The 12,465-nt window shown below is 50.0% G+C and overlaps 1 protein-coding gene across 2 annotated transcripts in view; it reads right to left on the bottom strand.

Moving 5' to 3' along the window:
- Positions 1-376: 376 nt before the first annotated feature.
- The window catches only part of Kremen1 (kringle containing transmembrane protein 1), an 85,012-nt gene continuing 72,923 nt past the window's right edge, over positions 377-12,465 (bottom strand). The window contains exons 6-10 of one of the 2 annotated variants that reach the window (XM_048342712.1): positions 8,691-8,902; positions 8,570-8,597; positions 7,683-7,838; positions 6,147-6,231; positions 377-3,648 (exon numbers count right to left, since the gene is read on the bottom strand). In XM_048342712.1, the coding sequence (XP_048198669.1) occupies positions 3,480-3,648; positions 6,147-6,231; positions 7,683-7,838; positions 8,570-8,597; positions 8,691-8,902 (650 nt within the window). In that variant the 3' untranslated portion in view covers positions 377-3,479. Of the gene's footprint in view, positions 3,649-6,146; positions 6,232-7,682; positions 7,839-8,569; positions 8,903-12,465 lie in introns of both variants that reach the window. The other variant, XM_048342711.1, reaches the window with a different exon arrangement.

Consider the following 12,465-nt stretch of genomic DNA (forward strand, 5'->3'; position numbering starts at 1 on the left):
TGTTCAAGCCCTGAGTTCAAGCCCCATGACTGACAAAAAAAAAAAAAGAAGAAAAGGAAGGAAAGAAGGAAAGAAAAGGAAGGAAGAAGAGTGAAGAGAGGAAGGAGGGACTGGAGTAATTACATAAGCACAGAGACTCAGTTTCTCACCTAGTTTCATCCCTTCTCAGATACAGATACAGGTGGGGACTAAGGCAAGCATGGCGCCCTCTCCTGGAGAAGTGCTGACTTTGCCGTCTCAGGCTTTCAGCCCATACCCGTGGGCAAGGCAAGGCAAGGCCAGGCTGGCCTTGGGCTCACCAGATCCCATCATTCCATACCTGGCCGCATGCCAAGGTCCCTGGGAGCTGCCACAGAAATACAGCCCGGGCCCCCTGCTGTTTCTACAACAATGAGAATATTTATTTTCTCCAGATGGCAAAATAACATTTTTCTCTCTTTTGTAAAAGTTAAGTACCATTACATTCCTTTTACTTAAATAACAAGATGCTAAAAATATATATTAAATTGTATATAGTGCGTCACACTTCATTTTATACTTTAAAATACATGATGTTTCTATTTTATTCTCAAAGTTGCATATTAAGAGCATATTTACAAATAAAGCCTTTTCATCCAAAGTCGAAATCCCAGCTGGAAGGTCAGTTTGGGTGTGGGAAGGTCTTGGTGCCATGCAGACCCCAGGGATAGCAGCTTCCCACACAGACAAAGAAGGGACCTCCAGCTTGTGACCTAAGGACACTTGTCCCAAAGGGGACATTTGCCTGACTACCTCCCATGCCTGCTTCTGCCGGGTGAGTGTGTAGGCCCCGCCCTGGGGTCTGCAGTCTGGACTCTGGAGCCCTGACCTCCTGAGGCAGCCCAGACACAGCTGCAAGGTGACACACACACACCTCCTGCCAGGGCAGCTAAGCTGAGAGACCTGGCCCGGAGGTAGAACAGTGAGGAAGGTAAACAAAGACATCAGGAAAACATCAAAAGGTTTTTTTAAAAATTCCCAAGGTAGTAACAAAAGCAGACATCAAAATATCAAGCTGAGCCAAGAGTGGAAAACCCAAGCAGGTGTCAGGTGCCAGGACCACGGAGTGAGGGAGGCCTGGCCTGGCCCCAGCAGGCAGGGAGGCTGGGTCCTGGAGGCCATCCACTTCTAAGTGCTTGTAAAGATTCAGTGGGTATGGCCCTGGGGGGCCAGGGATGGCCTGTGGGTGTCAGGCCAGTGCCCAGAGCAGGATCCTGGGAGTGCTGACTTTGGCTTAGGGCAGGGCTGGGCCAGGGCTCTGGTCATGGGGCTTCCGGCTGGGTTGGAGTCTGGAGCTAGAGCCCACATTGGTGGGGAAGAGCAATGGGATCACCTGGCCCCTGCTTTGTCCTGAGAGGTGTGGGGGAGGCATGGCATATTCCTGCTCTTCCTCTGCTTTGCCCAGTGCAGGACAATTGGGCAGTACATAGGCTCCCTGTGCCACCCACCTGCTGGCTCAGGCAGGAGGCGGAGGCCACCGTGAGTCGCCACTAGAGGCTGGGTGACTGTCCCCCAGCCAGACTTCGGCCAGCACTAGCTTTCCCCGGGCTCCTTCTGAGTCACTTACACCCTCCTCTGGCTCCTTCTCCTTCACCAGCATGCTCCATCTCTCAGGTGTCCACCAGCCACAGGGGCTCTGTGGGCTGCTGCTGGCAAGTCCTAATAAAGCCCATGGCCATGCATTGACAGAATTTGGCCCAGACAATTTATGGCCTCATCCCCTATGCTGTCTTGAGGTGGGTTTGGGATTCCCTGTTTGGGGAGCTGACCCTACAGCAGCAGGACAAGCACCAGGGCACCCCTGCCTTTCTAGGGCTCTGAGAAAGGGCTGGTCAGCTGCAGTTCCCTGCTGGGGCTTGACCTCTCTGGCTCTGAGATAAGATGGTGGGGAGGCCCAGGGGAGGGCAATGGGCCTGTGGGCAGCGAGCCCTTCCACGACCAGATCCCATACTCTCTGGGCTGCATGGAGTCTGCTCACAGAACAAGCCTTCTGTAACGAACGACACACACCAGACACTCGCCCTGCAGAGGAGACTCCTCAAAGCCATGGAGAGCTGGGAAGGCATGATGCAGGTGCCAGTCCATTTTCAGTGGTCCTTGTATAACAGGCCTGTCCTCAGACCCAGAGTCCCATGGACAGTTGTTCCAGGGTGACCAGCCTCTAGATCAATGCCCTCTGCAGGCCGTGGGCCACCTATAGACACACTGTCTCTTCTCTTCTCTGTGAATGGTCACCTCTCCTGGACTCTTGTGACCTCCCGATGTTTCTCTGAAGGCACTTCCTAGCTGGCCCCACACAACCTTTCATCCTCTTGGGAGCAGCCAGGACCCCAGAAAGGGCAGTGGCTTAGGCACTTAAGGGAGGTGTGGGGGATGACTTAAGGAGGAAGTCCAAAGGGCCAGGGGCACAAGCTGCAGCAGGGCCTGGGCTGCCCTCCCTAGATGCTGTTAACAAAGCCCTCTGATGGTAGAACCTCTAAGTTAGAGATGGTACTTAATGCTCCCTGCCGTGGCCATGGCAGTAGAAGTGCTCAATCTTCTGGCTAGCCTTAGAGGGTCTCTAGTTCCCAACACCTCCCAGTCTTCACGCCAACTTCCATTCACTCCTGCCTGAGGGCAAGGTGGTGTGGGGCAGGGAGCCTTTCCTTCCCCCCCTCCCCCCATTCCTACCTGGTCCCCAGCTTTCAAGATGGATTTTACGTGGGCACAGAGGCCCCACAGCCTGGCCGGTACACGCTGCCCAAAGGCGGCACTGAAGTCTTTATACTCCCTGTTCTGAACTGAGAGTCGGCTGACCGGACACAGGAGGGCAGCCTGGCTCAGGTTCCACAGGACCACCAGCTGCTGGGGCCAAGCCAGATAAACCCAGTTCACAGGCAGTTACAAAAGCTTCCTGGGCCACTGCCTGAATCCATCTGCCTTCCTCTAGCTCACTCTGCAGGCCACTGAGCTTTGGAAAGAAGCCTCTAGCAGGAAGCACATGGACCTTCTACCTGGGTGCACCCAGGCTGGGCAGCATCCAGAGAGCAAGGCCCCAGCTAGCACATGCAGGCGAGCAGGCCAGCCTCTAGAGATCCTGAGAATGCTTCCAGTCTGTCCTGTTCCAAACTGTAAAGACCAGGGTAAAACTGATCTGCATGTGGACAAAGCAGAGAAGAAGCAAGAAAAACACACACTAAACCTACCCACCACCCAACAGTCATCATGAATGACCTGAGCCCAGTGCCAGCCACAGACACCTCTCCTGTCTCAGCTCCATTGTCCCAATAACCCCACTGCTAGACCAGAGACAGAAAGGGCTAGGGGCCTTGAGTCTTTCTCCTAAATGCAGCTGCTGAAGCAGGAGGCCTCTGGGCTCCACCCTTGTGCAGCATGAGGCTCCTTCTCAGTGCCAGGAGGAACACAGGGGAGGATCAACCCCAGTGGCCTTCAGCTCAGAGCGTCCTGGGCACAGTGGGGTTCTAGTCACTCACAAGGGGATTCCAATCATCTTGTTGACTCTGACTCTTGAGCTTTTTCTTAAAGATGGAAATGGAAGTGGAAGGCTTATAAAAGATGCTCCAGATTTCTGCTGAAGTCGTCGGTTGGTGGCTGTCCCTGAGGTCCCCTGACTCAGGAACACGATGGGACCTGCCAAACAGAATAATGTTCAAGTACATCAGATCAAAGGGCCCAAAGCAAAACAACCTACCATCTCTTTTTTTTTTCTGTTGTGGGGCTTGAACTCAAGGCCTGGACACTGTCCCTGAGCTTCTTCACTTACGAGCACTCTACCACTTTGAGCCACAGTGCCACTTCTGGGCTTTAAACCACAATACTCAGATCTCAGCCTCCAAAGTAGCTAGGATTACAGGCATAAGCTACTGGTGCATGGCTACAGCCTACCATGTCATGGGGCACTAGTGCCTATGAAACAGGATGTCCAGTGGGGTGAGCTCCTGGGAGGGTCCTGAGGAGCTAATGGACTATTGTGCCTGTGAGAATCAAGGCAGTGCAGCAAGCTAGATCCTTCTTAGAATCACAAGAAACTTTTATTTCTTTTTCTTTTCTTTTTTTTTTTTTTTTTTTTTTTTTTTTTTTGCCAGTCCTGGGCCTTGGACTCAGGGCCTGAGCACTGTCCCTGGCTTCTTCCCGCTCAAGGCTAGCACTCTGCCACTTGAGCCACAGCGCCACTTCTGGCCGTTTTTTCTGTATATGTGGTGCTGGGGAATCGAACCTAGGGCCTCGTGTATCCGAGGCAGGCACTCTTGCCACTAGGCTATATCCCCAGCGCCCACAAGAAACTTTTGAGCTGGCACAATTGTTCAAATTTGGAAAGACTTGGAAAGACTATGACTTCTCAAATTCCTCTCTCTCTCTCTCTCTCTCTCTCTCTCTCTCTCTCTCTCTCTCTCTCTCTCTCTCTCTCTCTCTCTCTGCCTGTCCTGGAGCTTGAATCCGGGGCCTGGGTGCTATCCATGAGCTCTTTTGCTCAAGGCTAGGACTCTACCACTTACCACTTTGAACCACAATGCTACTTCTGGTTTTCTGGTGCTTAATCAGAGATAAAAGAGTCTCACAGACTTTCCTGCCCAGGCTGGCTTTGAACTGTGAGCCTTAGAACTCAGCCTCCTGAGTAGCTAAGATTACAGGCATGAGCCACTGGTGCCCAGCTACTATCCCATTTTATATAAGGGACTTGATCATCTGAGGATATTGCTATCAACAAATGTCCAGAAACCAATCCATCACAGATGCCAAGAGATGACTATATATGTGCATGAGCGCACGTGGTGTGTGTGTGTGTGTGTGTGTGTATAAGGCATGAGTGTGAGCTTGGCAAATGGTAATAATGACATTATTTCTACTGAAGGATCCCAGGCAATTCCAGAATAGAGTTAAGTAACATTATACAGTGTGACCAAAGGTGGCCTTCTTAGGACAATGGAAGAGCCCATAGTTCATGTTCAAAGTCTGAGGTGGAGGACAAATAGGGTGAGGAGAAGGGAGATTTGACTGGACTTTACTCTGCTCTGTAAGCACAGGAGCAGCTGTCACCTGAACAACTGCTCCCTTCCTGGAAGGGAGTACTATCAAACTCAGGGAGCAGAATAAAGGAATCTTCTACCCCCACCCCCAATTAATCAAAATTGAAGGATAAAGCTTCTTCCTTTTTCTGTTTCTCAGACATCATCTTTCTGGCCTTAAACTCACAATCTCTCCACCACAGCTTCCTGAGTAGTTAGAATTACAAGTACCTATCTTGTGTCAGACTTTCAGAAAAGTTTGTTTAAAAATTAGAAACCGGGCACTGGTAGCTCATACCTATAATCCTAGCTACTCAGGAGGCTGACATCTCAGGACTGTGGTTCGAAGCCAGCCCAGGCAGGAAAGTGTGTGAAACTCTTATCTCCAATAAACTACTCAGAGAAAAAGCCGTAAGTGGCACTGTGGCTCAAGTGGTGGAGTGCTAGCCTTGGGTACAAAGAGGCTCAGAGACAGTACCCAGACCCTGAATTCAAACCCTAGGACTGGAAAAATTTATTAGACAACAGTTAATAAAATGTTAGAGGGGCTGGGAATATGGCCTAGTGGTAAGAGTGCTTGCCTTGTATACATGAAGCCCTGGGTTTGATTCCCCAGCACCACATATATAGAAAACGGCCAGAAGTGGCACTGTGGCTCAAGTGGCAGAGTGCTAGCCTTGAGCAAAAAGAAGCCAGGGACAGTGCTCAGGCCCTGAGTCCAAGCCCAGGACTGGCAAAAAAGAAAGAAAAAAGTTAGAATTCTCATCCTAAGCCTGCTTCCCAGTTTCTAGGAGGCACCAGGAAGCATTTGTGGTACTGTCTAAGAATCCTTAGTCTTGTGTAAAAATCTCTATACCAGGCCAGCACAAACAAAAAACCTAGAAGTTGCTGCTTTTTGTGCCAGGACTGCAATGCATCCCTTGGCTGAGGAACAAACATGATCCCTTGAACCTGTGTGAGAGTTGTCCAGCTGCCCATTTCCCACTCTACCCCTTGGTGGCCTTGGCCTGGGCTTTGCAGTCACGTCCTGATACTACAACTGTCCTCAGACAACTGACTTGGAGGAGGGAAGGAATCTTGCCCTAGCCCCTTCCTGGTGCCTGGCAGTTCCCAGATACTCACTTGAATGTGACATGCAGCAGAATCTTTGCAACAATGGCAGTGACTGTGAGGATGAGGAGGGTTGCCAGGCCATACACTGTCCATCCTGCAAGCGCAAAAGACAGAGTTCACCACACCTGTGTGTGTTTCATGTTCCATGCTGTCTGCCGGGTTGGCATGCAGGGCTGCCTCTGGTGCTTCTGCAGGTGAGAGGCAGGCAGCAAATATGGGGGACAGGAGCAGGAGCACTGGGAGCAGCTGGGCTGAGCGTGGAGCTGGGATGGGCGTGGAGCTCTCTAAGTCCCTCCTCTTGGTCTAGAACCCTCTTTTGGTATGATCCAAAGCACACTGGACTCAGAGTCAAAGGGGGGCATCTGCTGCTGGAACCACTCTGTCACCACTGATGAGTTACGCATAGCCCTTAAGCCTCAGTTTTCTCAATGGAGAAAACAGTGTAACCACTTGAGGTGCAGAGGAAACAGCCGGGGGGGGGGGTCGGGGGGGGGGGTCTTTCCGGCCAGCCTTCTATGGTGGGTCCTCTGTGCAGGGGACCAACGTGATGACCAAATCATGGCTGATGGGTCTTCTCCAGTTCCTTCAGCTCACAGAGGAGCCACTTTCATAGCAGAAGAGCAGGGACTGAGGAAGCGCACTCTCCAGCCCTTTCCTGCAGGATGTTCCACCACAGTGCCCCTTGCCACCAGCCTTTTCACTGTGCTTCACTTTTCTTCTTCCCTGTTCCCCAACAGGGGCGAGGGTGTCTGGTTCATCATGAGACTCAGTGCCCCCTTCAGGCTCAGTGCTTGGCACCACTGGAGCACTTACCTATCTTTGGTGTTTGGGGCTTTCTGATGTTGTGGATTAAACCCAGGGCCTCATCCATGCTAAGCACACCTACCACACTGAGCCAAAGTTCCACCTCTATTCCACCCCACCTCCATCTTTTGAGTGCACAAAGGAAGTGTTTCCAAATGTCACTACCATAAGGAGCTATAACTGGGCTCTAGAAAGACAATAAAAAGTGATCTACTTTTTATGATAAAGACACTGGCTTGGGAATATGGCCTAGTGGCAAGAGTGCTTGCCTCGTACACATGAAGCCCTGGGTTTGATTCCCCAGCACCACATATATAGAAAAGGCCAGAAGTGGCACTGTGGCTTAATAGGTAGAGTGCTAGCCTTGAGCAAAAAGAAGCCAGGGACAGTGCTCAGGCCCTGAGTCCAAGGCCCAGGACTGGCAATAAATAAATAGATAGATAGATAGATAGATAGATAGATAGATAGATAGATAGATAGATAGATAAATAGATAAATAAATAAGGACACTGGCTTAGCTGATTAATGACAGAGCACAATAGACTCACAGGCTGGGTCTTGGAGATAAACACTTTTTCCTAGGGATTTAGGAACTCAGCTAGCAAGAACATTTCCCTCAAAGCTAGGACAAACTAGGGACTGCAGCAACCAGACCCCAAGCTGCCTCTGAAGGAAGAACACTCTAAATTCATCTCTCACTCTGTCTGCTGGCCCCTACAGTGGGCACCCAGGAGTGGCTACCTGGGACGGTCTGTGGCGGGTGGCTGGGGCTGGTGGTGAGGACGTAAAGGACCTTGGAGTGGGCAGCGCTGATGCTGAGGTTGGCCTGCTCTGTGATCACCTCAGCCAGGGTCTGGTTGACAGTGGGCCTCTCCTGCAGCGGCTCTTCCTTGATGGCTGGAAGATGGAAAGGGATGATAGAGAGGAGAAGGCACACAGGTTACAAAGATGAAGCCTTGCTCTCTGATTCAACTCTGCCTGCCATCTTCCACCAGTCCTGCTGACTCCACAGCAGAACTGATCAGCTCTGGCCCTGACCTTGCAGGAGGCAGACACCTGGGCATGCTCTCTGGCTCCCTAATCTTCCTCTACCTGGAAGGCCCTCCCTCTCCTGTTCTTCAGGACTGTCCTACCTACAGGGGAGGCCCTCCTGCCCATCTCCTTAGCACAGGCCACCCGAACTCTTTTTGTGTTGTGCGATCCAGGAAAAGATGAGTCTCCACACATGTGCTTTCTTGGAGGATGACAAAACACGGCTGTGTTCACACCAGGGAGGCAGCACTTTGGCCTGCACTCCAGGAGGGTTTGAGGAAGTCCTCAGGACCAGTTGGGGTGTTCAGTGGCAGAAGGATCAATTAAATAAGGTCTTGAGAGACATCTAGTTCTCCGGATCTCAGCTTTCTTTCAGTTATCGTTTTAGCCCTCCTACAAAAACGATTGTCAGAACTATTAAAATAGCAGAATCAAAACATAAGCAAATTGTGCAATGGGAGGTAGGGGGTAAGCCTCAGCATTGGGACAATCTAGAGTTGGGTCAGTGGCTGCTGTCCCACTCCACCCAAGTCACCCTAGCGAGAGAGGGGCCCAAGCTCTACAGGGGCCCCCAGTGAGATGAACGTGTGTCTTACCTTGGTATAAGACAGCAAAGCCCTGGGCCTGATTGATGCGATCAGAGAAGAAATATAAGATGACAAAATCCAGAGAGACCTTAAAGGACAGAGGTGGGCGGTTCCTCCCATTGAACCGGACCAGGACTCGGTGGGTGTAGCCGTCTAGCAGCTCCACCATGTCCGCTGAGTCCCTGATGTCAAATAAGGTGAAGTTGAAGTGGATGTGGGAGGCTCCGGGCACCCGAATGGTCCAGTAGCAGACCCGCCCCATGGCGTATGTGTCAGGAAAGTCAGGGGAGTAGACCACTGAAGTCATGGCTGAGTAGTTCCCACCGCAGGCGCCAACAAGAGCTGCAGAAGACAGAAGACGTGGTGCTGACTTTCAGGCCAGCCCCCAGGGCTCACTCGCCAACACCCATGCAAACAAAACTCTCCTTAGGGAATGGGATCTCATTTTGGGTATTGTCTTTAAGCTAAAAAACCAAACCTTCTGGGGTTTCAGGATCAAATCACAACATGAATCACTTGAACTCTTACTGGAGACCTTTTTGGTTTTGCCCAAGAGATTTAAGAATTAGCACACAGCACAGTGGTATAGCCTAGCTTGGGGCCAGGCTGGAGTCAGAGAGTCTGGACTGGGGACTGGCAGGGCCAAGTGACTCTCAGAGCCACACTTTCTCCCTCTCAGGCTATCACGTCTCAATTTCCACCACCTGCTCCAGTATCCAGTGACAGATCAAGGACAGATGAGACAAAGTGGTTGGAGGCTGGCAAGAGGGCACTTGATGAGAGAGGTTGTAAAGAAGGAGGCCTTTGCAGCTGCAGGCAACCCCATAACTTAAGAGGTGAGGGCAACCCTGTAACTTACAGGCACAAAGCTCACACCCCACTCTCATTTTTCAAGTGGTAAACTATGAAATTTCCAGTCTCGGGACATAGCTCAGTAATGCAGTGCTTGCCGAGCATGCACAAGGCTCTGAGTTTGATCCCAGAACTGAAAGAAAGAAAGGATTTTTTGCACAGCGGGAATATAGACTGTCACCAGTGCACCAGACATGTTGGATTTTTCTGGACTCTCACGGTTGTCAGGCTCTCAGAAAAGGACACAACCTCTCTCTAGTTTCCATGGTAAAGTGTAAACAAGATCTTGGGAAGGCTTTAGGAGACAGTATGGTGCTGGGATTTAAGAAGCAAGCTTCAAGGTTGAGTGAGTTGGTGCCCACTATGTGAGTTGGTAATCCCAGCTATGTGGGAGATGAAGACCAGAGGATTGTGGTTGAGGAAGCCAACTCTTGGGAGCAAAAAGTCAGTGAGTTCCCATCTCAGCATAAAGCTGGACATGGCTGTCACCTCAATTATGGGAGTAGCAAAGAAGAAGGATCAGAGCCAAGGCTTGTCCAGGGAAAACACAAGATCCTACCTGAAAAAATAACTAAAGGAAAAAAAGTAAGGGGTATGGCTCAAGTGGTAGACCACCTCCCTAGTAAGCATAAAGCTTCAAGTTCAAACCCCAATATCAACCCTCCTTTAAAAAAAAAAAAGCAGTTTTTAAAAGACTCGTGCTTCCCTTGAGGACATTGAAAGCAACCAAAAAGTATACTAATTGCCAAGCATGATGATGCATTCCTGTAATCTTAGCACTTGGAAGCGGGAGTACTATGTGTCTGAGATCCCACTTCAGAAACTCTGGCCTGAGAGTGCAGCTCAGTGATACAACTCTCGCCCAGCATGTCAAGGCTTTCCATTTGGTTTCCAGCACAGAAAAACAAAAATGCTTTTTCATCTTATTAATGAGAAAAGGCTCAATTCTAGACAGGAAGAAGCCCCTCCAAGGAGGGCCAGGCTGCAAAAAGGGTTTCAGCTGTGACTGTGTGGGAGGAAGTGGTAGCCAGCACTGGACATGTGAGCAGAGAGCACATCAATTCTCCACTGGCCTGGGGGCTGAGTGTGGACTTGCCTCTCAGCTTGAGGATCACAGGAGGCTAGACACATGGTGTTTGCATGTTCTGCAAGCTGCTGCAGGCTGAGTGCTGCCAGGAGTGACTGGGGACAGGGGACAGGCCAGAGGCCCTCAGTGGCAGAGGTGTGCAGGAGTGATAGGCTGCCACTTATGCACTACCCCTTCCTGGGCTTTCCTCTGGAAGGAACAAAAACCTCTCCATTGCAGAGGGAGGACAGCAAGCGCCTCTCTGCTCCTGGAGCAGGCCATTAGAGGGTAGCTATGAATCCCCTTTGCCTCTGGGGGAGAGATAAGCAGGCAACAATGCCCTGCTTCTGGGAGAAGAGTACAAGTAAATGGCCATGGCCCCTTTGCCTTGAATACTCATGGTGGGTGGGGGGCAGAGGAAGCTTTCTTTCCTAAGATCCACCTTGGACAATGTGTGGTGTGGGAAGGCTGAAAGCCCTCACCCTACTTCCTGGTATCCTGTCCTGCCTAAGCTTGAGAACAGAAACGGGCAGTCAGAAACCCTGACCTCCAGACTAAGGGCAGAAAAGCGGGACAAGGGGGAGTGCCCTCCTGAGGCCCAAAGCTGAGGGTGGATCAGGAACATGGAGACCCACTGGGCTTCTCTGCCCTGCACTGCCCACAACCAGCAGAATCCAAAGCCTGACCTGCACCAAGACAATGACAAATATGACATCCAGACCTAGCTCCACCTCGGCTGGAGCACCTGGCAGGAGTCAAATGTGCCCACTGGTGACCTTAGCACCCACCATGCTCTCTTCAATAGAAAATGATAGCACGCACACACACACACACACACACACACACACACACACACACACACACGCAAGAGGGGGAAGAGATTCACTGTCAAGAGAGAAAATGGCTGTGCTTACACTTGTAATCCTAGCTACTCAGGAGGCTAAGATCTGAGGATTGCAGTTTGATGCCAGTCCAATTAGGAAAAGGACATGAGACTCTTATCTACAATAAACTACAAAAAAAAAGTTGGAAGTGAAGCTGTGCTTCAAGCAGTAGAGCACTAGCCTTGAGCAAAAGGTTGTTTTGGCTTTTGAGTTGTTTTTTTTTAAGAGGGGCAAAGGAGAGGTACAGAAAGGGAGAGAGGAAGGGGGAGTACGAGCAATCATGCTATTCAGTATCCACTATATGGAAAATGAACTATGTAACTGGTGGGCAGGGAGAGGAGAAAACTAGGGGTGACATTGGCCAAAAAAGAAATGTACTCATTACCTGACATATGAAATGGTAACTCCTATGTGTAAGACCTTACCACTAATAATAAAATTATATTTACAAAATAACAAAAAGAGAAGAAGCTGAGTGACAGTTTCAGACCCTGAGTTCAGGCCCCAGGACCAGCACAAAACAACAACAAACAGCCAGACTCGTAATCCTTGCAACTCAGGAGGCTGAGCTCTGCTCTGAAGAGTTTGGTTTGAAGCCAGCCAGGCAGACAAATCCAACTCATCTTCAATTAACCAGCAAAAAGCTGGAAGTGGTCTTATAGTTGAATTGATAGACAGAAAGCCTTAAGTGAAGAAAAAACTAAGCAAGAGTGCAAGACCCTGACTTCAACGCCCAGTACCCCCACCCATACCCAAAGAGGGGAAGAGAGTGAGAGAGCAAGAACAAGAGCAAGAACAATCTCTCAGGTGACTTAGATGTTAGACCCTTTGACATGAGGCTACATTATGAATACAGTTAAGTATCTATTAGAAGTTACTGAAATTTTAACAGAGATACAGAAACTGTTAAAAGGGAGCAAACAAGATTTAATCACCCAATATATGTATAACTGTAGTCCCTGAGGAGTTAAAAATGAAGAAATACTTGACATCAAGTCTAGTACATAGCAAGCACTCAGAAAGTACAATTATTTTTGTCACAATTAATTCGTTTAGTTCATGTTTGTGTGAAGATGAGCACTTTCTATGTGTGTTTTTAGCAC

Source organism: Perognathus longimembris, chromosome 3, assembly GCF_023159225.1.
Source record: "Perognathus longimembris pacificus isolate PPM17 chromosome 3, ASM2315922v1, whole genome shotgun sequence".
NCBI classification, from domain to species: domain Eukaryota; kingdom Metazoa; phylum Chordata; class Mammalia; order Rodentia; family Heteromyidae; genus Perognathus; species Perognathus longimembris.